This window comes from Pelodiscus sinensis, chromosome 19 (assembly GCF_049634645.1).
Source record: "Pelodiscus sinensis isolate JC-2024 chromosome 19, ASM4963464v1, whole genome shotgun sequence".
Classification (NCBI taxonomy): domain Eukaryota; kingdom Metazoa; phylum Chordata; order Testudines; family Trionychidae; genus Pelodiscus; species Pelodiscus sinensis.
In genome coordinates, this window is record NC_134729.1 from 12,051,218 (window position 1) to 12,072,185 (window position 20,968).

Genomic DNA, 20,968 nt, shown 5'->3' on the forward strand with positions numbered 1-20,968 from the left:
CTCCTCTTGTTTCTCCAGTGTTGCCGAGTTTCGAAGTCATCTTGGAACCATCTGAGAAGTTCTTGTACATCGATGGCGAGGACGACTTCAGGGTTTCTATCACTGCGAGGTGGGTCTAGGAGTGGGTGGAAGGGATCAGCTGGCAGGGGTAGCAACGACAGGTTTTGGTGCGGAAAGAAACGGAAGTCTTGCACCATGCTAGGAATGTTTTCCACTATGTGCCCCCCCTCCCCCCCCGCCGCAGGAAGACTGCTCCTTTTCCATGGAAAATTCTGATTTTTTTTCATCCAAAAACCGATGCCTAAAACCAGGAAAAAATTACCCGTAAACCTGGTGATTGGGAAATGGTTAGGGTTAGTTGTTATTTGAATGCTTCATTCTCCCATTCTTCTCCAGGGGCTGGGCCAGCTCTTAAACTCCCATGATGCACCATAGCCATAGGACTGCTAAGATGGTCCATGTCTTCTTACCATGGTGGATCATGGGAGATGCAGACCAACCAAGGAGCCGACCTTATAGAGGAAAATTTACCAGTGGGTTTCCTTAAGGCTCCTCTTACCCATCCTTATCTCCTCCAGGTATCTATATGGGAAAAAACTACACGGCACGGCCTTTGTCCTCTTTGGGGTAAAGCTGGATGATGAGAAGAGGAGCATCCCTCAGTCTCTCAAGAGAATCCCGGTAATTCCCATTCTCGGCTGGCGGAAATTTAGGCCGCCTGGGGCACTGCGTGGGTGAGGCCATGAAACTCTCCCTCCCTTTTCTAGATAACAGATGGCGAGGGGGAAGCCACACTGACAAGAGAGATGCTGCAGGCCCGGTTTGCAAACCTACGGGAACTGATTGGCCATTCACTCTACATCTCAGTCACGGTGTTGACAGATACTGGTGAGTATCAGCGATAGGGGCAAAGCCAAGTGTTCCAAACCGGTGTGCCATTTGGCACTGGAACAGTTGATCTGCTTGGCCTGGGCGTCCGGTGCCTTAGGCAAGGGAAGGCTTTGCCTTCCTTAACCACCAGCCTGGCCACACCCGCACCCCGTCCCCAGCGTGCCTAATTTAGGCGTCTTGGGGGTGGAGTGTTGCAGCCCCCACTGCCTGCCCTACTGGTGCTCGTGGCCTGGGAAGCTGGAACCACCTGCTCCGTGGGGGATGGACTAGCTGACTTCTTGAGGTTCTTTCTGAGGCAGGATTATGTATGCCTAGACCAGAGGCGGGCAAAATTTTTGACCGGGGGCCACTTCAGAGCCTCAGATAGAAGGGGCAGGGCCAGAACACCTCTGTGCTCCCCCACCCACAGAACCTGATTGGTCTGAGGATGGGGGAGCTGCAAAGTCTTCCCCTCCCAGAGAACTGCCAGCTGTTCTGAACAGCTGGCAGTTCCCTCTAGGTCCCTGTGCCTCTGGCGGTGGGAGGAGACTTCACATGCTCCCCCACTGCTGCCCCCAGGCCAATCAGGGCTTGGGGGTGGGGCAAAGTGTGCGAAGTCTCCTCCTGCACTGCCAGGAGTGTACGGCTCTAAGCGCCACACACTCCTGGCAGGGCAGGGGCAAGGTGGGAGGAGATTTCACACGCTTCCCCCTACCCCCTGGTCCTGATTGGCCTGGGGGGACCGGCCGGGCCTCCCTGGGCTGGATCAACTTACCTGGTGGGCCGGATCCGGCCTGCAGAGGCCTTTTTGCCCACTCCTGACCTAGACTGTCCTGCGAGCTGACTTGGAGTGGATGATGCTAAACTGGGGGGAGAGGTAGAAGAAATTAGTGACTGAAACTCTGCCGTTGCATGGATGTAGCAGCTGGACCAAGTAATCCATCATCTGTCGTCTCTGCCCCATACAACCAATGACTTTATAGCATGCAAATTAAGCGTAGAGCAAAGGTGGTGATTGGACCATGGAGTTGTATCTGATACCATAATTACAATGGGTTAGGGCACATGGCACAGCCCTTCCTGGAACGGCATAAATTCAGAATGGCTGGGAACTTAAAATCGGCTGGTAACAGACTGCGACTCCCAGGGATGAGTGAACCTGGTGACGCTGTAAATGAAAAGTGCCCGTCTCTTGCTTAGATAGCGTCTTCCATCACTTTACACAGACTCAACAGACATTCTAGGCTTCCGAGTGGTACATGGACACAGTGACAGTCCTGGAATCTTGTTACACCCCCACACCCAGGCTATGTCTACACCCGCGGCTTCTTGCAGGAGAAATATGCAAATGAGGCTAAGCATGGAATATCGCCAAGCCTCATTTGCATACCGAATGAGCTGCCATTTTTGCAGAAGAGGCTCTCGCGCCAGAAGGAGCTGTCTACGCCGTTATTCCTGAAAATAATCAGCGAGCGAAGCTATTTCAACTTCAGCAACGCAACTGACACAGCTGAAGTTGTGTAGCTGAATTTGACTTTAGCCCTGCTGTGTAGATGCACCCAAAGGGACAAAAATCTCTACTCCCTAGCTCAGTTTGAATTGAGCCGTGTGCTTCTCTCCGCAGGCAGCGACATGGTGGAAGCCGAGAGAACCGGAATTAATATCGTGGAGTCTCCCTATCAGATCCTCTTCACAAAAACACCCAAGTACTTCAAGCCAGGGATGCCCTTTGAACTCATGGTAATAGCTGGTCTTCTGGCTCATGCCCCAGTTGCCTGAGGGGTATCAACAGGGGAAGATGACGGCTAATAGGGAGATGAGGGTGGTATAAGGACTTTGAATAGAACAGAACCAAAAGGCCACAGTTGGGCCTCAGTTTCACCAAATAAATTGTGATGTGAGTCCACTAAATCACTCTAGATTTACATTGGTGTAACAGGAGCCATCTCTAGCCAACACAAGGAGCTGACAGATTTGTCCTAAACCCTGAACAGCCTCCTCTAGGATTGAGCTCACAACCCTGGGTTTAGCAGGCCCATGCTGAAACTACTAAGCTATCCCTCCTCCTGAGCTAGTGATCCCACACCACCTTGCTACAGGCATGGCCCAAAATGTGCCAGAGGTGCTGACTTTCTGATTTCCTGGCAGGGTCGGGCTCAGGCCCCGCTTCATTCCAGGACCTGCCCTGTTCCACCTTTTGTCCCCAAGGATCTACCCCTGCCCCAGGGCAGCTGCCCCCTTTGCCCTCCCCCATCAACGGCTCTGACCCTGTGACTGTGTAAAGCCAACAGACCTGGGTCATTGGCAGGCCGGAGCAAAGCTGGGATGTCAGCAGTTATATGCATGAGTCTTCTGCATGAGCAAAAAGCCACACAGAACGTAGCCAAGGCTTTTAGCAGACTCATTAGTGGCTAAGCGGTGTAGGGGGATGAGGTGCCATACCCAGGAAGCACAGCTTACAAACACAGCCTAGACATACCCTAGTCAGAGTGCGAAAACTTGAATTAACCTCCGAGTCGAGGATCCTTGTAAACTGCTGGGTGTCAGCACAACAAATCCGTCTCCCTAGCTCCCTTATGTAAAAAGCGTCCAGAGACCCAAGAACTATTAGGAAGTCCTGATTAACTGGCTTGCCTAACTCCAATTAGTTCTACTTCCAGCTGCCTCTTCGGTGTGAATTGTGAGGCAGTGATCGTGTTTGGCATAGATGGGCCATGGCTTTATTTGCCTGGGGGCCAAACCAGGGAAAGAAATGAATTTCCTCCAGGGCTGACATGAATCAGTTTAGTCTTCATGGCTGTGTCTAGACTGGCAAGGTTTTCCGCAAAATCAGATGATTTTGCGGAAAAACTTGCCAGCTGTCTACACTGGCCACTTGAATTTCCAGAAAAGCACTGACGATCTCATGTAAGATTGTCAGTGATTTTCCGGAAAAACTATGCTGCTCCCGTTTGGGCAAAAGTCTTTTTTCGAAAGACTTTTGCGCAAAATAGTGATAGAAATGTAGCCGTGTTAGTCTGGGGTAGTTGAAGCAAAATGCAGGACAATGTAGCACTTTAAAGACTAACAAGATGGTTTATTAGATGATGAGCTTTCGTGGGCCAGACCCACTTCCTCAGATCAAATAGTGGAAGAAAGTAGTCACAACCATATATACCAAAGGATACAATTAAAAAAAATGAACAAATATGAAAAGGACAAATCACATTGCAGAACAGAAGGGTGATGCGGGGGGGTGGGAAGGGGGAGGAAGGAAGGTAAGTGTCTGTGAATTGCTGATATTAAAGGTAGGGAGAGTGGGATGTTTGTGAGTTAATGGTATTACAGGTGATAATTGGGGAAACTGTCTTGGTAATGGGTGAGAAAGTTCAAAGTCTTGTTAAGTCCTTGTTGGCAAGTGTCGAATTTTAACATGAATGACAGTTCAGAGGATTCCCTTTCAAGTGCAGATGTAAAAGGTCTTTGTAGCAGAATGCAGGTGGCTAAGTCATTTAGAGAGTGTCCTTTCTGGTTAAAGTGGCAAGAAACTGTTTTCTCTTTGTGATCTTGTCTGATATCTGTTTTGTGGGCATTAATCCTTTGGCGAAGTGTCTGAGATGTTTGTCCAATGTACATAGCAGACGGACACTTTCGGCACATGATAGCATAGATTATATTTCTGGATGCGCAGGAATATGTGTTCTTGATCTTATAACTCACTTGGTTAGGTCCAATAATGGTTTCAGCAGAATGAATATGTGGACAAAGCTGGCAACGGGGTTTGTTGCAAGGGAAGGTACCAGGGTTGGTATTAGTGTGGTATGTCCTGTGGTGGTTGGTAAGAATCATCTTGAGGTTAGGTGGTTGTCTATAGGAGACTATGGGTCTGTCTCCCAGAGCCTCTTTGAGTATGGTATCCTGTTCCAATATAGGCTGTAGTTTATTGATAATGTGTTGGACAGGTTTAAGTTGGGGGTTGTAGGTGATGACAAGTGGTGTTCTATTGTTGGTTTTCTTGGGTCTGTCTTGAAGGAGATGGTTTCTAGGTATTCGTCTGGCTCTTTCAATTTGCTTTTTTATTTCTCTGGGTGGGTAGTTGAGATTTATAAATGCTTGGTAGAGATCCTGAAGCTTCTGGTCTCTGTCAGTGGGGTTAGAGCAGATGCGGTTGTATCGAAGGGCTTGGCTATAGACGATGGATCGTGTGGTGTGTTCTGGATGGGAGCTGGATGCATGTAGGTAACTGTATGAGTCGGTGGGTTTTCTGTAGAGAGTGGTGTCTAATTTTCCATTGTTGATTTGTACGGTGGTGTCCAGGAAGTGGATCTCTCGTGTAGAATGGTCCAGGCTGAGGTTGATGGTGGGGTGTAGGTTGTTGAAATCTCTGTGGAATATCTCCAGTGTTTCTTGGCCATGTGTCCAGATCATAAAGATGTCATCGATGTACCGTAGGTAGAGGAGGGGTGAAAGGGGACGGGAGTTGAGGAAACGTTGTTCTAGGTCAGCCATAAAGATGTTAGCATACTGTGGGGCCATGCGTGTACCCATGGCTGTGCCGCTGATCTGGAGGTATAAGTTGTTCTCAAACTGGAAATAATTGTGGGTGAGAACAAAGTTACATAGGTCTGCTATCAGGTTGGCAGTAGTGTCCTCTGGGATAGTGTTTCTAATTGCTTGTAATCCGTCTTCATGTGGGATGTTGGTATATAGAGCTTCTACATCCATGGTGGCAAGGATGGTATTATTGGGGAGGTTATCGATGTTTTGTAGTTTCCTTAGGAAGTCAGTAGTGTCTCGGAGATAGCTGGGGGTATTGGTTACGAAGGGTTTGAGAAGAGTGTCTACATAGCTGGATAGACCAGTAGTGAGCGTGCCAATACCAGAAATGATGGGACGTCCGGGGTGCCCAGGTTTATGGATCTTGGGAAGTAGATAGAACAATCCTGGTCGGGGGTCAGAAGGTGATTCTGTGAGGATTTGTTCCCGAGTAGCTGTGGGGAGGCTTTTAAGGAGACAGTGTAGTTTCTTTTGGTAGTCCAAGGTGGGGTCAGAGGGGAGAGGTTTGTAAAATGTGGTGTTCGAGAGTTGTCTGGTTGCCTCCTGGTTATAGTCGGCCTTATTCATAATGACCACAGCACCCCCTTTGTCAGCTGGTTTGATTACAATGTCCAGGTTGTTTTTGAGACTCTGGATGGCATGGTGTTCAGCGCGGCTAAGATTGTGTGTCGCTTGTTGTCGTTTGCGAATAATGTCAGTCTGTGCGTTGTTGCGGAAGCTGTGTATATAGAAAACCAGATTGTAATTCCGACCGTCAGGGGGAGTCCATATAGAATTATTTTTCCTTTGGTGTTGGTAGGGGGGATCTGGTAGGTCAGATTGATGTTCAGTGGTGGTTTGGAAATATTCTCGGAGACGGAGGCGGCGAAAAAAAGCCTCAAGGTCACCACAAAATTGTATCCAGTTTGTGGGGGACGTGGGGCAGAAAGAGAGACCCTGGGACAAGACAGACTCTTCTGCTGGATTGAGTTTGTAGCTGGAGAGGTTAACAATATTATCCGGTGGGTTGAGGCAGTTGCTGTTGTAGCCAGTGGTATGGAGCAGGTTAGAAAATTTATTGTCTTTTCTTTGTTATAGGGAATAGAAGTGTGTATAGTAGATTTCTTGTCTGGTGGAACAAAAGTCTTGCAAGGTGTCAGTCGGTGTGGATGTTTGTCTTGAGATGAGACGATCTAAGTTAGAAATGTCATTCTTGATGGTTTTCTGTTTCTTGTATAAAATACTTATCAGGTGGTTTCTTAATTTCTTGGATAGTGTGAGGCAGAGTCTTTCACTGTAGTCAGTGAAGTATGTTGATCTTAGTGGATTGTTCACTTTCAGTCCTTTGGGTACGATGTCCATTTTCTTGCACTTGGATAGAAAGATGATGTCTGTCTGTATCTGTGCGAGTTTCTTCATATGGTTGATGGATTTCCATTCCAAACGGCTAAATGTAGTGCCTTGCATGTAGAATAGTGATAGAAATGTAGCCGTGTTAGTCTGGGGTAGTTGAAGCAAAATGCAGGACAATGTAGCACTTTAAAGACTAACAAGATGGTTTATTAGAGGATGAGCTTTCGTGGGCCAGACCCACTTCCTCAGATCAAATAGTGGAAGAAAGTAGTCACAACCATATATACCAAAGGATACAATTAAAAAAAATGAACAAATATGAAAAGGACAAATCACATTGCAGAACAGGAGAGGGATGTGGGGGGGGGGGGTGGGAAGGGGGAGGAAGGAAGGTAAGACTTTTGCGCAAAAGGGCCAGTGTAGACAGCACAGGACTGTTTTCCGCAAAAAAGCCCCAATTGTGAAAATGGCGATCGGGGCTTTTTTGCGGAAAACCGCGTCTAGATTGGCCACGGATGCTTTTCCGCAAAAAAGCGCTTTTGCGGAAAAGCATCCTGCCAATCTAGAAGTGCTTTTCCAAAAATGCTTTTAACGGAAAACTTTTCCGTTAAAAGCATTTCCAGAAAATCATGCCAGTGTAGACGTAGCCTATTTGTGTAGGTCAGGGTGTTACAAAAGTGTAAGCTGAACTTCGGAGCAGGGCTGACGTGGTTTCTGTGTGTGCGCGCGTGTAGTTTTTAGCAGGTGTGTGCATTTTGTGGTGTGAAGCAGCCACGCATTAAGACCCCATTCCTCAGAGTTATTTAGGTGCCTAACTCCCATTGAGGTCCTAGGCTCCTAAATACCCTGGAGGCTGTGGACCTGAGATGCTTTGCAGGCAATTTGATTTGACGTTAGGCTGCAGGGAGTACGGCACTTTTTATTTGACACATCCCATTGAATCATGCCTTTCAGGTCTATGTCACTAACCCCGATGGCTCTCCAGCCCCTCGTGTCCCAGTAAGGACCGAACAATTCCAGTCACAAGGTTCAACTCAGGGAGATGGAACTGCTAAGCTGATTATAAACATGCCCGGGGACCAGCCAAAGGTTCACATCACGGTGAGTAACCTGCGAACGCTGAGCCTGAGTTAAGTAGCATATGCAGCAGAGCGTGGCATTGTCTTCCCTCCCAGGCACCATGCTCCACACTGGGGCCAGAAGAGATCCCAGAAAACATTGACATGGGCATAGGCAGGGCCAGATTATCCCCCCACTCACACGGAAGGTGCCCATAGCAAAGGAGCCGTATAGACCGGTGGTTCCTAACTGCCGGTCTGCGGACCGGTGTTGGTCCATGCACCGCTGGCTGCTGGTTCGTGGTGGCTACCACAGCTGAAACCAGCTGTTTGCCAGACTCGGGGGGCGGGGCTGGGGAGAAGCACGTGGATGAGCTGCAAGGTGGGTCTGCTTGTAGTTTCTGCCCCCTCCCTTCCTTTAGCGCACCTGCAAGGTAGCCTGGGGGCTGGGGAGCCCCCACCTCCCCGGTGCATGGCCCAAACAGGCAGCCCATGTCTGCACTTTCCCAACACATGTGCTACATAGTCTCAGCCTTGTCCCCACCCCCTTCCGGGCTTCCTCGCTCAGCACCTGCGCAGTGGTGACGCTCCTGTGAGGGGAGGGGAGTGACGATCGCTGCCATGACATCCCCTTCCCCTCCCCCTCCGTCTCCCTTCTTCAGCCTTGGGAAGACAAAATGTAAAAAAGTAATGGCAGGGTGGGACCCTGCAAGGAATGTGTGTGTGTGTGTGTGTGTGTGTGTGTGTGAGAGAGATAAACTGCTAGAGGCGGGACCAGCAACATTCTATTTGCATATTTGCATATTCACTACATTATACATGCAAATATGCAAATAAAATGGTAGCGGTCCGCCAACAGTTTGTGAACGGGTTTGCCAGTTGGGACCCCCCCGCTCTAGACAACGCACCGCTGCTTAGCGCGCAGCGCCGGTGAGGCGACACCAGCCTCGAGCTACAAAGCCTGAGCGAACCGGCCGCTTGAGAGAGTCCGAGAGGGTCACCCCTCGGCCCTCCTGCAAGGCGCAGGTCGGTCTCCTCTGTTCAGGGAGGTTCTCTGACAGTCCAGAAATGCGGGGCCCTGCCAGGGCTGTGCTGAAGCTACGGGCCCATTCTAAGCGGCTCTTCGCAGCGGCGGCATCTCGAGGCAGCTTGCTTTGCTATTGCCCGTAGCGTGATGGGGCTATAGACACTGCTCCCTCCCCCCCCCAGATTCAGCCAAGACTTTATCTCCACCTCCCCTGCAGGTCAAAACTGCCCACCCCAACCTCCCGGCGAACCGCCAGGCCGAGAAGACCATGGTGGCTGAAACCTATGAGACCCAGGGCAACTCTCAAAACTTCCTCCATCTGGCGGTGACGGCGTCCGAGCTCAAACCTGGAGACAACTTACCTGTGAATTTCCACCTGAAGAGCAACAATGCAGCTGTTCTGAACGGACTTAAGTATTTCACCTACATAGTAAGTGGGGTGTTCCTGGGCACTGGCATCTCCTGGAGCTTCGGCATCATCTGAGTTCCCCCTCTTCCTTTAATATTAGTGAAAGAGAACCTGTAGTGGAGAATTCTTCCCAGCCAGGCAGTACAGTGGGGTGGGAATGAAATAAAGTCTCTCCTTCCCCCCTTCCGGTGACTGACTCCAGCCCCCGGATAATCAGCAGAGCACACTTCCTACAGGGGCTGGAGACGGGGGCCGGATCTTGCTCTTCGTGCCCTTTCATCCGGCCTGCAGCCTGCCCTGCCACGCCCCCGTCCCCAAGCCAATTCGGGGCATGCAAAGGCTTCTCCCCCTAGCAGGGGTGCACGGTGCCAGAGAGAACCACCAGCTGTTCAAAACAGCTGGTCATTCCCTCTGAGTGCTGAGCTCCCCTGGCAGGGCAGGGGAAGAGGGAGAGACCTCCTGTGCTCCCCTGCCCCACAGGGGAGCACGGAAAGTCTCGTCTCCCCACCCCGCATGCTGTACCTAGAGGGACCTGCCCCTTCCATCTGAGGCCCCGCCCCTTCCGCCTAAGTCCCCGCCTCTTCCAGGACCGGCCAGTGACCACTATCAACACTGGTGAAGTGGCCCCCCTACAAAAATTAATGCGTACCCCTGATCTAGGAGTTCTCACAACCACCCTTCTGCACTTGCCACTTAATCGAACTTCCTCTTCGAGTGTCCGATGGAACCAGGAGTCTTGACTCCTCCCCTGGGCACTCACCACTAGACCATATTTCCTCTTAGAACTGAGGTTAGAGAGTCCTAGCGCTCAGATCCCTGCCCTATACACTAGACTTCAATGCTACTTTTTCAACGCAGAATAGGAGGTCAACTGTTCTTTCTAGAGCCAGATAAATCAAGTAATAAAGTCGCCCTCGAGCGCTGCTATGAAGTGTGTTAGGTGGGAGGGACGGGGCACAGGAGGGGTGGTCTGTGTCGGTGAAACACGCTCAGATTTGGGACCCAGTGTTGGTGAATATTAGTGCCGCCACGTCTCGATCCTTGTGCCGACACATGGATTTTAGCTTATTTCCCTCGCCCCTCTCAGATGCCAACGCCTCTCTGAAACGTTGCAAGTGACTGTCTCCTACTACAGGTAGATGTGACGATTCACAGAATCTGAATCACCTCTTGGGTTCCCCATTGGGGCCTGTAACAACCCACATCTCATGTTTCCCCGTTAGATCCTGAACAAAGGGAAGATCATCCGTGTAGGGAGACAAGCCAGACAGGCGGGACAGAATCTGGTGACCATGTCCTTGCCCATCACGCCCGACCTCATCCCGTCGTTCCGCATTGTGGGGTACTACCAAGTAGCAGATTCGGAGATAGTAGCAGACTCGGTCTGGCTGGACATCAAGGACACTTGCATGGGAACGGTAGGTTGATATTTAAGGGGTCCATCCACATCTTCTACATAGAATCACGGAAGGTGAGGGCTGGAAGACTTCGGGAGTCATCAAGTCCAGCCCCCTGCTCCAAGCAGGACCGACCCCACCTCAGTCATCCCAGCCAGCGCTTTGTTAATTCCTGGGAAGGTGTTCATACGGGGGGAGTTTTTCTTAGCCTGAAAATACCGATTAATTTTCTCAAAAAGGGACTCTAAACGTGGCACCGTGGGCTTCTCAGTGGTGGTCTCCCAACACATTCCAGTTCAGATTTGGTCCATTGACATATACAAAGATGTCTCCCCACCAACCCACTGCCGTTCACCCACGCCAGGATCTGGGAGTCACGCCGTGGTCTCTTCTAGCTCAGCAACAAAGGCCCGGTGGCTTGTGGCTGGCTGTGGATGGAGCTGACGTGTAGCTGCGCCACCATTAACGATCAGAGTAAATTCCATCTCCAGGCAGTGCAGGGCCAACAGGAGTGAAAAGCTTGTTTCTGGCCCGTGATCCAGGTGATGTGACTCCAGATGCCTAAAGGGGACCCGATTGTGTGGTAATTGCAATGCAGTGCCGCGAGGCCAGTTAATTTCATCTGGTTTACACCCATCTGAAATCCGGATCAGTCCCACGGAACAGATTCATGGCAGTTCAAACTTCTTGGTACATTTCCCAGGGCTGCCAGAGGGACAAAGTCTCCTTTCCATTGGGTCTGTAGGCAAGGGACTTACAACAGGCCTCTTCTTGGGTCGGATTCGGCGCTCAGCCTGGATAGGGAGTCAGGGCCCGGAAGTTTGTGGAAGTAGTGTCGATTTACACAGCCGCCCCCATAGCAGAGCCTGGTCTCTCCTCTCTTCCTTCTCGGCTTTGCCAAGGACAAATTGTTTCAAGCTCCCTCGGCTTTAAAACAAAACGTCTCCCCTCACTGTCTTTCCTGCAGCTGGTGGTGAAAGGAGCCTCCGAGGAAGATCGGGCAATCCATGCGCCTGGAACACAAATGAAACTCAAGCTGGAAGGAGACCACAAAGCGTATGTCGGCCTGGTGGCCGTGGACAAAGGCGTCTACGTGCTCAACAAAAAACACAAAATTACGCAATCTAAGGTGGGGGCATGAACGATGTTGGCGCCAGCTGGGGTGTGTTAGGGTCGGAAGTGCCGCCTGGGGATTTGGAGGGAGCCTGCCCTTTGGACGGTGTTGACCCCGATGGTGTGCTAGGGACCGGTGTGGGTGAGGCAGTAGGGGGCGCTCTCCCTTCAGAGACATTTCTCACCCCAGTGCCCATGCTGGGGCTGTGTGCCAGGGTGTGCTCAATAGGGGGCGCTCTCCCATCTCAGTCCGAGCTGAACCCAGTGCCCCCAGGGTGGCGCTAGGGGGCGCTGTGCTGCATTGAGTGGAGTCAGTGGGCTCGACAGGGGGCGCTGTCTCCTCCCAGTCAGTGCGGAACCTGATGCAGCAGTAGGAGGCGCTCTCCTCTCAGAGCCCGTGCTAACCCCAGTGCCAGGGGGTGCTGCGTTCCTGGGAAAAATGCTAGCGACGGGTTCTCAGGGACGCAGCGCTGCTGAATGTGCCATTTCTTAGTTGGCATATCGAGCAGAGGTTCTGGCCATTAACCGTCCTGTCACTCTGCCCCCGGTGTTCTGGCTGAATTGCAACGTGGGTATTTAATTTCCCACCATCTGGCTGCAACTGGCTGCGTGATTCTCGTTCTCCTCCCACAATCGGCTGTGCTGCTGGGGCCACATGGCTGTTGCGCTCCCTCTCAGAGGTGGGTGCATTTCAGTGGGGCCTGACTTGCACTAAACCCTTTGCTGACGGGTCGGCTTTCGCTTCCATTTACACCCCGGCAAGCCCAGAGCAAAGCTGGAGGCATCCGGGGAGCGACTGCAGATTGCACCGACGTCCCCGAGCCCAGAATCTGGCTTGCAGCCTGTGCAGCGCTTTGGGATCTTACTGACTGGCGCCGGGGAGAAGAGAGGTGCCAATATTAACAATACGCTCACTCTCCTCCCTCCCCACGTGCTCGCCACTCACAGATCTGGGACTCCGTGGAAAAGAGTGACATTGGCTGCACACCCGGCAGTGGAAAGGACAATAAGGGGGTGTTTACAGATGCCGGCCTGGCCCTGGAGACGAGCGGTGGTGTTTCGACGCCCCAGAGAACAGGTATCGCTGGGGACTGCCGACAAGTGGCCACGCGGGATGGGGGAAGGGGGAACGGAGTTGGCAAAGTAAAGTGTCGTATCCGAGACAGGGGTCTGGCCAGGCGAACCCCTCCCCCCAAAAAACCTCCCCTGAACGGCCTTGGAATGGAATTGTTGGAAGGACAGAAGAGATGAGAAAAAGACCGCTGACCTCCCCCCGCGTTAATTTTATGAATGGGATGGTCCCAACGAGGGGATTCAAAGACTTTCTCGTCTTGGTCATTTGGTTTCTCCCGCCTTCCACCTGCCGGGCTGGAAGGGACGGGCAAGCGGCGGTTCCCTTCTCTGCTTCGCTCTCCCTTCAGCACACTGGGGGAGGAAGGAAGGAAGCTCCCGTCACTCTCCTCTCTGCCTGCTTTCCCGGCTGCCCGACAGCTCTTCCACAGCTCCTGAAGCAGGAAGGAGGCCTGAAACAAAAGCCCCTGGCTCAGGGGCCTGGTGTGAGGCCTGGGCTCCAAACGTGGCTGATCTAAAGCGCAGGGAGGTTGTGAGCAAGAGGAATTTGTCTGGTGTTGCTAGGCACAGAGCACGCGCACAGGCCCGGCCCAGAAGGGGGTAGCAGAACACCTCGATACCAGCACATTCCCCTCCGAGAGCAGGAGCACACTGACCCGGTCCAGATCCCCTGTCAGAGGCGCCAGGCTCGACCCGTAGATCCCCACCTGCTGGCTGCTGACCGTTGGCCTGGACTGTTCTTTGACACTGGGGAACGGGCCGGGTGCGGTGTGCGAAAGGGATTCCCTGCCCGCCAGACGGAAACAGCATCAGGTGGCAGGGCTGGGTTTCATGTCCTGTGTCTCGCCTCCTTCTGCAGATCCAGCGTGTCCCCAGCCCGCAACACGCCGGCGCCGCTCCGTCCAGCTCATTGAGTACAAGGCAAACAAAAGTAGGTACCGTTCAGACGGGGGCAGGGGATTCGCTGGCCTTGGGCCAAGCAAGCAGGCCAGGGTGGAATGTGATTCCCAGGCGCTGGGGCGGGCAATAATTTTCCTTCTGATTGGAACAGCTAGCGGTTCCCTCTGGTGCCACACGCCCTGATCAAGGGGGTGGAGACTTCACTCCCCCGTTCCCTGGGCCCAATTGGCTTGAGGGTGGGAGAGCAGCCACCGGCTGCATCAAATGGTTTGGTGGGCCAGATTCGGCCACGGGCCCTATCTTGAGCACCCCTTGTGATGGACCGGGCCGGGTCTGGGCACAGCAGAGGGTGTCCGCTCAGGGCAAATTGCTCATACTCGGAGCTCCTTACAGCCTCTGACTGGAGACCTTCACAAACCAGTCACACTAAGCTGCCAATCTGGCCAACCAGAAGCCTCACGAGCAAAACCCCTCGGACACCCCAGCTCTTCCTATGCCCCAGTCACACAGGTGATGGGTTTTAGAACCCAATATCCCCTACCCAGAACGGGTTCTTCCGTTCCCAAGAAACCAGCCACAGTTTCCCGGTTAATTTACACTCTGGATCCAGTCCCAAGAAACCAGCCAGTTTCCAATCGATTTACACTTTGGATCTTACCCACAGGATCACGCTGGGCCAATCCTTTCGAATCTAAAATCGAAGGGTTTATTAATAAAAGAAAGAAAACCAGGAGAATAAGGTTGTTAAAGAAAATACATTACATGCATCGAATCACCCAGTTCTCGATACAGGCTCTTAGAGATGTTATAAAGTGCTATCTTATAAGTCTCTGGTGTACATCCTATGTCAGGATGGGTCCATGGTTCTTTCCAACTCGCTGTTCCTCGCAAGGCTGCATCTGGAATCAGCAGCTGAACTGAAGACCAGATGGAAATTGCCACATGGCACTTATATACCTCTCCTGGCATCCTCCTGGCCAGAGCAGGTCACATGGTTGAGTGACCTATCTCTGTTTCACACGCTGTTAGCCATTATGCCCTGGCTGGTTTGCAGGTATCAGTCACATTCCTCAGGTGTGTATTGGCACCTAGAGATTTACTGTCCCTGGAGCCTTGCTAATTAGCGTAGATGCCGAACAATCAGTCCTGGCTCATTGCTCGGTCTCAGACAGAGAATTTTCCACCATCAACACAGAGTACATAGGCATAACTCCACATACAGATATTATACAAGTACTTCAATAGCATAAACAGAATCAGTAGAACACAAGCTTTCATTTGACACCTCACATGAGCCCCTTTGTACAGACTTTTGGGGCAACCTCCCCCCCCCATGGGTGCAACAGTGATTTTTAGAATCCAGTAATATGACACCCCTGCCATGGTGGGACCAGTTTTACCCTTGCCACAGCCTCCTGCCAGCTGCATTACCTGTAGCAGGAGACGGGGGGAGTCTGGCTAGATTTCCCTATGAGGAGTTTGGAACTAGCCCCTTTCCAGAGGGGCTGTGATGGATATAGAAAATAATGAACGGTACCTTGCCCAGGGCACAGACCGTGTGTCTGTTCTGTGGTGGGGCACACAGTAGGTTTGTGGTCCCACGGTGCTTCCGCAGCTCAAATAACAACAACAGGCAAATTGTTAAGCACAAGGAGCCCCTCAACCAGACCGAATGGCTTCTAATTAAGAATCTATAAAAGGAACTATTTTCTCGCCAAAGCGCTCACCCCACGGGATTGTATGGAGGCCAAGGGCCAAGCGGGATTCCAGAAAGGATTGAGACCAGTGAGGAGGTTCCATTGGTCTCAATCTTTTAAGAAGAGCTTTACACCCTCATGCTTCAGGGCATGAGCCAACCGCTAATTGGGGTCAGGAAGAAACTTCTCTGCAGGCAGGTTATTCTGCGGTGGGGTTTCTCGCTCCTTCCACTGAAGCTGCTGGAGCTGCTAATCATTGTTAAGGATAAAATACTAGAGAGAGCAGAAGTGCAAGTTCCTAGGATCTTTAACCATGTCTAGTAGTAATTTAGTAAGAACATAAGAATGGCCAGACTGAGTCAGACCAAAAGTCCATTTAGCCCAGTGTCCTGTCTGCCGGCAGTGGCCAATACCAGATGCCCCAGAGGGAGTAAACAGAACAGGGAATGATCCCTCCCCATTCCCAGCCTCTGACAAACAGAGACTAGGGACACCATTCCTACCTATCCTGGCTAATAGCCGTTGATGAACCTGTCCTCCGTGAATCTATCTAGCTCTTTTTTGAACCCTGTTAAAGTCTTGGTCTTCACCACATCCTCTGGCAAGGAGTTCCACAGGTTGACTGTGCGCTGCATGAAGAAAAACTTCCCTTTGTTTATTTTAAACCTGTTGCCTATTTGTTTCATTTGGTGACCCCTAGTTCTTATGTTTTGGGAACAAGTAAATAACTTTTCCTTACTCACTTTTTCCACACCAGTCATGATTCTATAGACCTCTATCCTGTCTCCCCTTACTCTCCTCTTTTCTAAGCTGAAAAGTCCCAGTCTTTTTAATCTCTCTTCCTATGGGACCCATTCTAAACCCCTCATCATTTTTGTTGACCTTTTCTGAACCTTTTCCACTGCCAATATGTCTTTTTTGAGATGAGGCGACCACATCTGTACACACTATTCAAGCTGTGGGTGTCCCATGGTTTTATATAGAGGCAGTAAGAGATTCTCTGTCTTGTTCTCTATCCCTTTTTTAATGATTCCTAACATTGTGTTTGCTTTTTTTATGCTGCTGCACATTGAGTGGACGGTTTCAGAGAACTCTTCACAATGACTCCAAGAGCTCTCTCTTGAGTAGTTGTAGCTAAATTAGTCCCCATCATTTTGTACCTATCGCTGGGATTATTTTTTCCAATGTGCATCCCTTTACATTGATCAACATTCAATTTCATTGGCCATTTTGTTGCCCAATCACTTAGTTTGGTGAGATCCTTTTGAAGCTCTGGTTTGTGCGTTTCAGCGGCCGAGTACCATGACCGGAAGCTGAAGAAATGCTGCGAGGACGGGATGTACGAGAACCCCATGGGGCACAGCTGCGAGAAGAGGCTCGGATACATCACCGATACGGAAGAATGCAAGCAGGCCTTCCTAGAGTGCTGCACTTACATCAAGACCGTGCGGGACAAGATGCAACGGGAGCTCCACCTGCAACTGTCAAGAAGCAAGTACCAGGGTTTCTGTACCACTCAGAGCAGCGGGGCGCTGTCAGGGAAATAAGGCCATGCCTCATGAACCATCCCTGCTCATGTGCACAGATCCCACGAGGGTGAGGTGCACACAGAGCTGGCAATCCAGTTAGTGTTAATAAGGCGACCCAGCGTAATAACCTCTTCATTGGTCACCACTGAGCATTAACCTTTTCAGCTCTGTTTCCAGAGCACAGTCCTCCACCGTTTGAGATACTGGAGGAACTCCGCTATCTAGAAATAGTAGTAGGCTTTTACCCCTTGCGAGCAATCCACTAGGACAGTGTTTCCCAATCTTTTCAAGCATACGGACCCCTTTTCAATCTATTAAAATTTCACAGAGGGGGGAGGGGGAGAAAAGGAAAGGAAAATAAGGAAAGAAAAAGAAAAGTAAGGAAATAAAAATAAATGAAAAAAGAAAAGTTAGGAAAGAAAAAGAAAAGAAAGAAAAAAGAAAAGTTAGGAAAGAAAAAGGAAACAATAAAAAAGAGAAAAGTTAGGAAAGAAAAGGAAAAGAAAGAAAAAAGAAAAGTTAGGAAAGAAAAAGAAAACAAGAAAAAAGAGAAAACTTAGGAAAGAAAAAGGAAACAAGAAAAAAGAAAAGTTAGGAAAGAAAAAGAAAAGAAAGAAAAAAGAAAAGTTAGGAAAGAAAAAGGAAACAATAAAAAAGAGAAAAGTTAGGAAAGAAAAGGAAAAGAAAGAAAAAAGAAAAGTTAGGAAAGAAAAAGGAAACAAGAACAAAGAAAAGTTAGGAAAGAAAAAGGAAAAAAGGAAAGAAAAGAAAAGAAAAAGAAAAGTAAGGATCGGGCCCACTGTGACAGGCCTGATCCTTATCTTTAAATGTTCCATGGACCCCCCTGCAGTACCGTTGCAGACCACCAGGGGTCTGTGGCCCACAGGTTGGGAACCACTGCCCCAGGGGGGTGCCGGTGCACACTGAGCCCGGCGCTTACACGGGTGTGACAGGAGCCCAGAAAAGTCTGGCTGCTGGGGAAGCAGCAAAGGGGGCACCGAGAGCCGACGCCCCCGGCTTCCCCTCCAGCCATTCCCGCACTTCTGGGCCGTCAGCGGCAAGGCTGGGCAAAGCACGGAGGCTTCCAGCTCAGTCCTAGAGCCGGTCGCCCCCGGGATCCCCTCAGGTTTGCCTCCCCCCAGTCAGTGTCCCAGCCAGCCAATCTGGTGCTTTGACTTCCCAGGTGACTTGGACGAAGATTTCCTGTCGGACGAGGATATCACCTCCCGGAGCCAGTTCCCAGAGAGCTGGCTGTGGCAAGTGGAGCACCTGACCGAGCGCCCCAATGACCTGGGGTAAGAGCACGCGGCCGTGCCCCTCCACTCATCAAAGGGCCACGTTCGGATGTGGCGGGGGGGGGGCAGTCAGTGGGTCTCCCCCAGCTGGAATATTTCTCACGAATTAGAGTCAGAATTCCCCCTCCGATCCGTAGTCTGAGTCTCTCCTGGATTTTCAGGCCAGAAAGGCCCATTGGATCACAGCCTGACCTTCTGTATAACGGGAATTTCGGTCGGTTACTCCAGTTCTGAGCTCAGATCTAGGGACTCAAAAAACCTGGCCCGATTTCTGGAGGTGTCACACAGCCCTGAAATATCCCCTGGCTTCGGTCCTAATGAAAAACCAGGCTCCTGATTTAGGTACTAGAACATGGGTGGCAGGTGAAAGCCCTGTTGGGGAAGGCCAGGACAGCCCCACCCCACCCCTTCCACCAAGGCCTACCCTTGAAGCCAAGCCCCGGCCACCCACACCCCGATCCTTCCTGGCCAGAAGGATCGGGCAACGAGTGGGCAGGGCTTGAATATGGGTGTCGGTGCCTGGCTCTTTAGCACTGTGCAGGAATCGTTCCTCATTTCTGTTTGCTATTCAGAGTGTGTTACGGGGGTCGCTGAGTCACGTGATACTGACGGTGCTTTCTAATTGGAGGGCTGAAATGTCCTCTGGCAAGGAGTTCCGCAGGTTGACTGTGCATTGTGGGACATACTTCCTTTTGTTTGTTGTAACCCTCCTACCTATTCATTTCATTCAGTGACACTCCCCCCTACTTCTCTTGTTATGGGAAGGAGCAAATAATTCTTTATTTACCTTCTTCACAGACATGATTTTACAGACTTCTATCCTATTCCCCATGGTCGTCTCTTTTCCAAGCTGAAAAATCCCAGTCTCATTAAACCCTCCCCCATGGTAGCCTTTCCATACTCCTAATCATTTTTGTTGCCCTTTTCTGAACTTTTTCCAATGCCAAGAGATCTTTTTGAGATGAAGTGGCCACATCTGTATGCAGAATTCGAGATGTGGGCATCCCATGGATTTATATAGAGGCAATAAGATATTCCCTGGCTTATTCTCTATCCCTTTCGTAATACTTCCTAGCATTCTGGTTGCTTCTTTGACTGCTGCAGCACATTGAGTGGGTGTTTTCAGAGAACCCTCCACAAGGACTCCAAGATCTTTCTCTTGAGTGGTAACAGCTAATTTCCTCCCCATCATTTTATACATATAGTTCTTCTTCTCCGCTCATCTGAGGAAATGGGTTTTGCCCATGAAAGCTCATGATACTTCGAAGTGCGTCTTCGCTACAGGGCTTAACTCGAAATAAGTGACACAAATTGAGCTACGTCAATTGCGCAGCTTAGTTCGAAATAGGGAGCGTCTACACAGCACTTATTTGGAAATAGAGGCCTCTTCCTCCGATTTCCCTTACTCCTAGTACAATGAGGATTTCAGGAGTCGCAGTACGAAGTCCTCCAGCTTGACAGTATTTTGACACTGTTTTGAAATAACTGCCTGCTGTGTAGACGTGGACTAAGGTCTTTTGGAATAGTGTTGCAGTGTAGACACACCCTGGCTACGTCTAGACTGGCATGATTTTCCGGAAATGCTTTTAATGGAAAAGTTTTCCGTTAAAAGCATTTGCAGAAAAGAGCATCTAGATTGGCACGGACGCTTTTCCGCAAAAGCACTTTTTGCAGAAAAGCATCCATGCCAATCTAGACGCGCTTTTGCGCAAAAAAGCCCCGATCGCCATTTTCGCGATCGGGGCTTTTTTGTGCAAAACAAATCTGAGCTGTCTACACCGGCCCTTTTGCGCAAAAGGGACTTTTGCCCGAACGGGAGCAGCACAGTATTTCCGCAAAAAGCACTGATTTCTTACAGTAGGAAGTCAGTGCTTTTGCGGAAATTCAAGCGGCCAGTGTAGACAGCTGGCAAGTTTTTCCGGAAAAGCGGCTGATTTTCCGGAAAAACTGGCCAGTCTAGACACAGCCCATGAGTATTTTGAAATAACTGAGTCTGCATCTACACATCTGGCACTTATCACATATATAGTAGCCCAATATCTGTGACTCTGTAAGGCAGAAGTCAGCCGAGCGCCATGGTGGGAGGTGAAGGGGGGGTGGGGCGGTGATGTACATGCCCAGAGGGTGGGGCCTGGACACGCGTGCATCCCCAACGGAGACAGAAAGGAGGGCGGAGGGGAACGGAGGAGACAGAAAGGAGGTGGAGGAGAGTGGAGACAGAGTGAGAGGCAGGAGGGGGAGAAGAGAAAGCGAGAGATGGAGAGAGAGGCAGGAGGCGGAGGAGAGCTGAGAGAGAGGGGGGGAGGCAGTAGGAGGAGGGCAAAGAGAGAGAGATGGAGTGAGAGACTGGAGGCTCAGGAGAGAAGACTGAGATAGAAAGGAAATAGGACGTGGAGGAGAGACCCGAAAATCCCTCTTCTGACTGGCTAATTGGCTAATTTCGAAATAGTGTCGAAATCCTGTCAAGCTGGAGGATGTCTTTCTCCGACTCCTGTAACCCTCGTTGTACGAGGAGCAAGGGAAGTCGAGGGCAGAGAGCTCTATTTCTAAATACGTGCGGGGCAGACTCTCCCCATTTCGAACTAAGCTACGCAAGTGACGCCGCTCCATTTGCGGTGCTTATTTCGAGTTAAGCCCTGCTCTGTAGATGCACCCTTTGAAGCTCTGGATTTAGACCTTAGTTGGGGAAGGCTCCCGAGTCCTTGCTGCTTCTTTCTGTAAAAAGACTCTCGTC

The 20,968-nt window shown here is 50.7% G+C and overlaps 1 protein-coding gene across 1 annotated transcript in view; it reads left to right on the forward strand.

Annotated features, from left to right (window-relative positions):
• Window positions 1-20,968, forward strand: part of LOC102452901 (A.superbus venom factor 1) — a 63,924-nt gene that overhangs the window by 11,948 nt on the left and 31,008 nt on the right. The window contains exons 7-18 of the mRNA XM_075902305.1: window positions 19-109; window positions 579-681; window positions 768-888; window positions 2,495-2,610; window positions 7,693-7,839; window positions 9,041-9,253; window positions 10,456-10,650; window positions 11,597-11,758; window positions 12,691-12,820; window positions 13,673-13,744; window positions 16,701-16,901; window positions 18,123-18,234. Coding sequence (XP_075758420.1) covers window positions 19-109; window positions 579-681; window positions 768-888; window positions 2,495-2,610; window positions 7,693-7,839; window positions 9,041-9,253; window positions 10,456-10,650; window positions 11,597-11,758; window positions 12,691-12,820; window positions 13,673-13,744; window positions 16,701-16,901; window positions 18,123-18,234 — 1,663 coding nt within the window. The remainder of the gene's footprint in view (window positions 1-18; window positions 110-578; window positions 682-767; window positions 889-2,494; window positions 2,611-7,692; window positions 7,840-9,040; window positions 9,254-10,455; window positions 10,651-11,596; window positions 11,759-12,690; window positions 12,821-13,672; window positions 13,745-16,700; window positions 16,902-18,122; window positions 18,235-20,968) is intronic.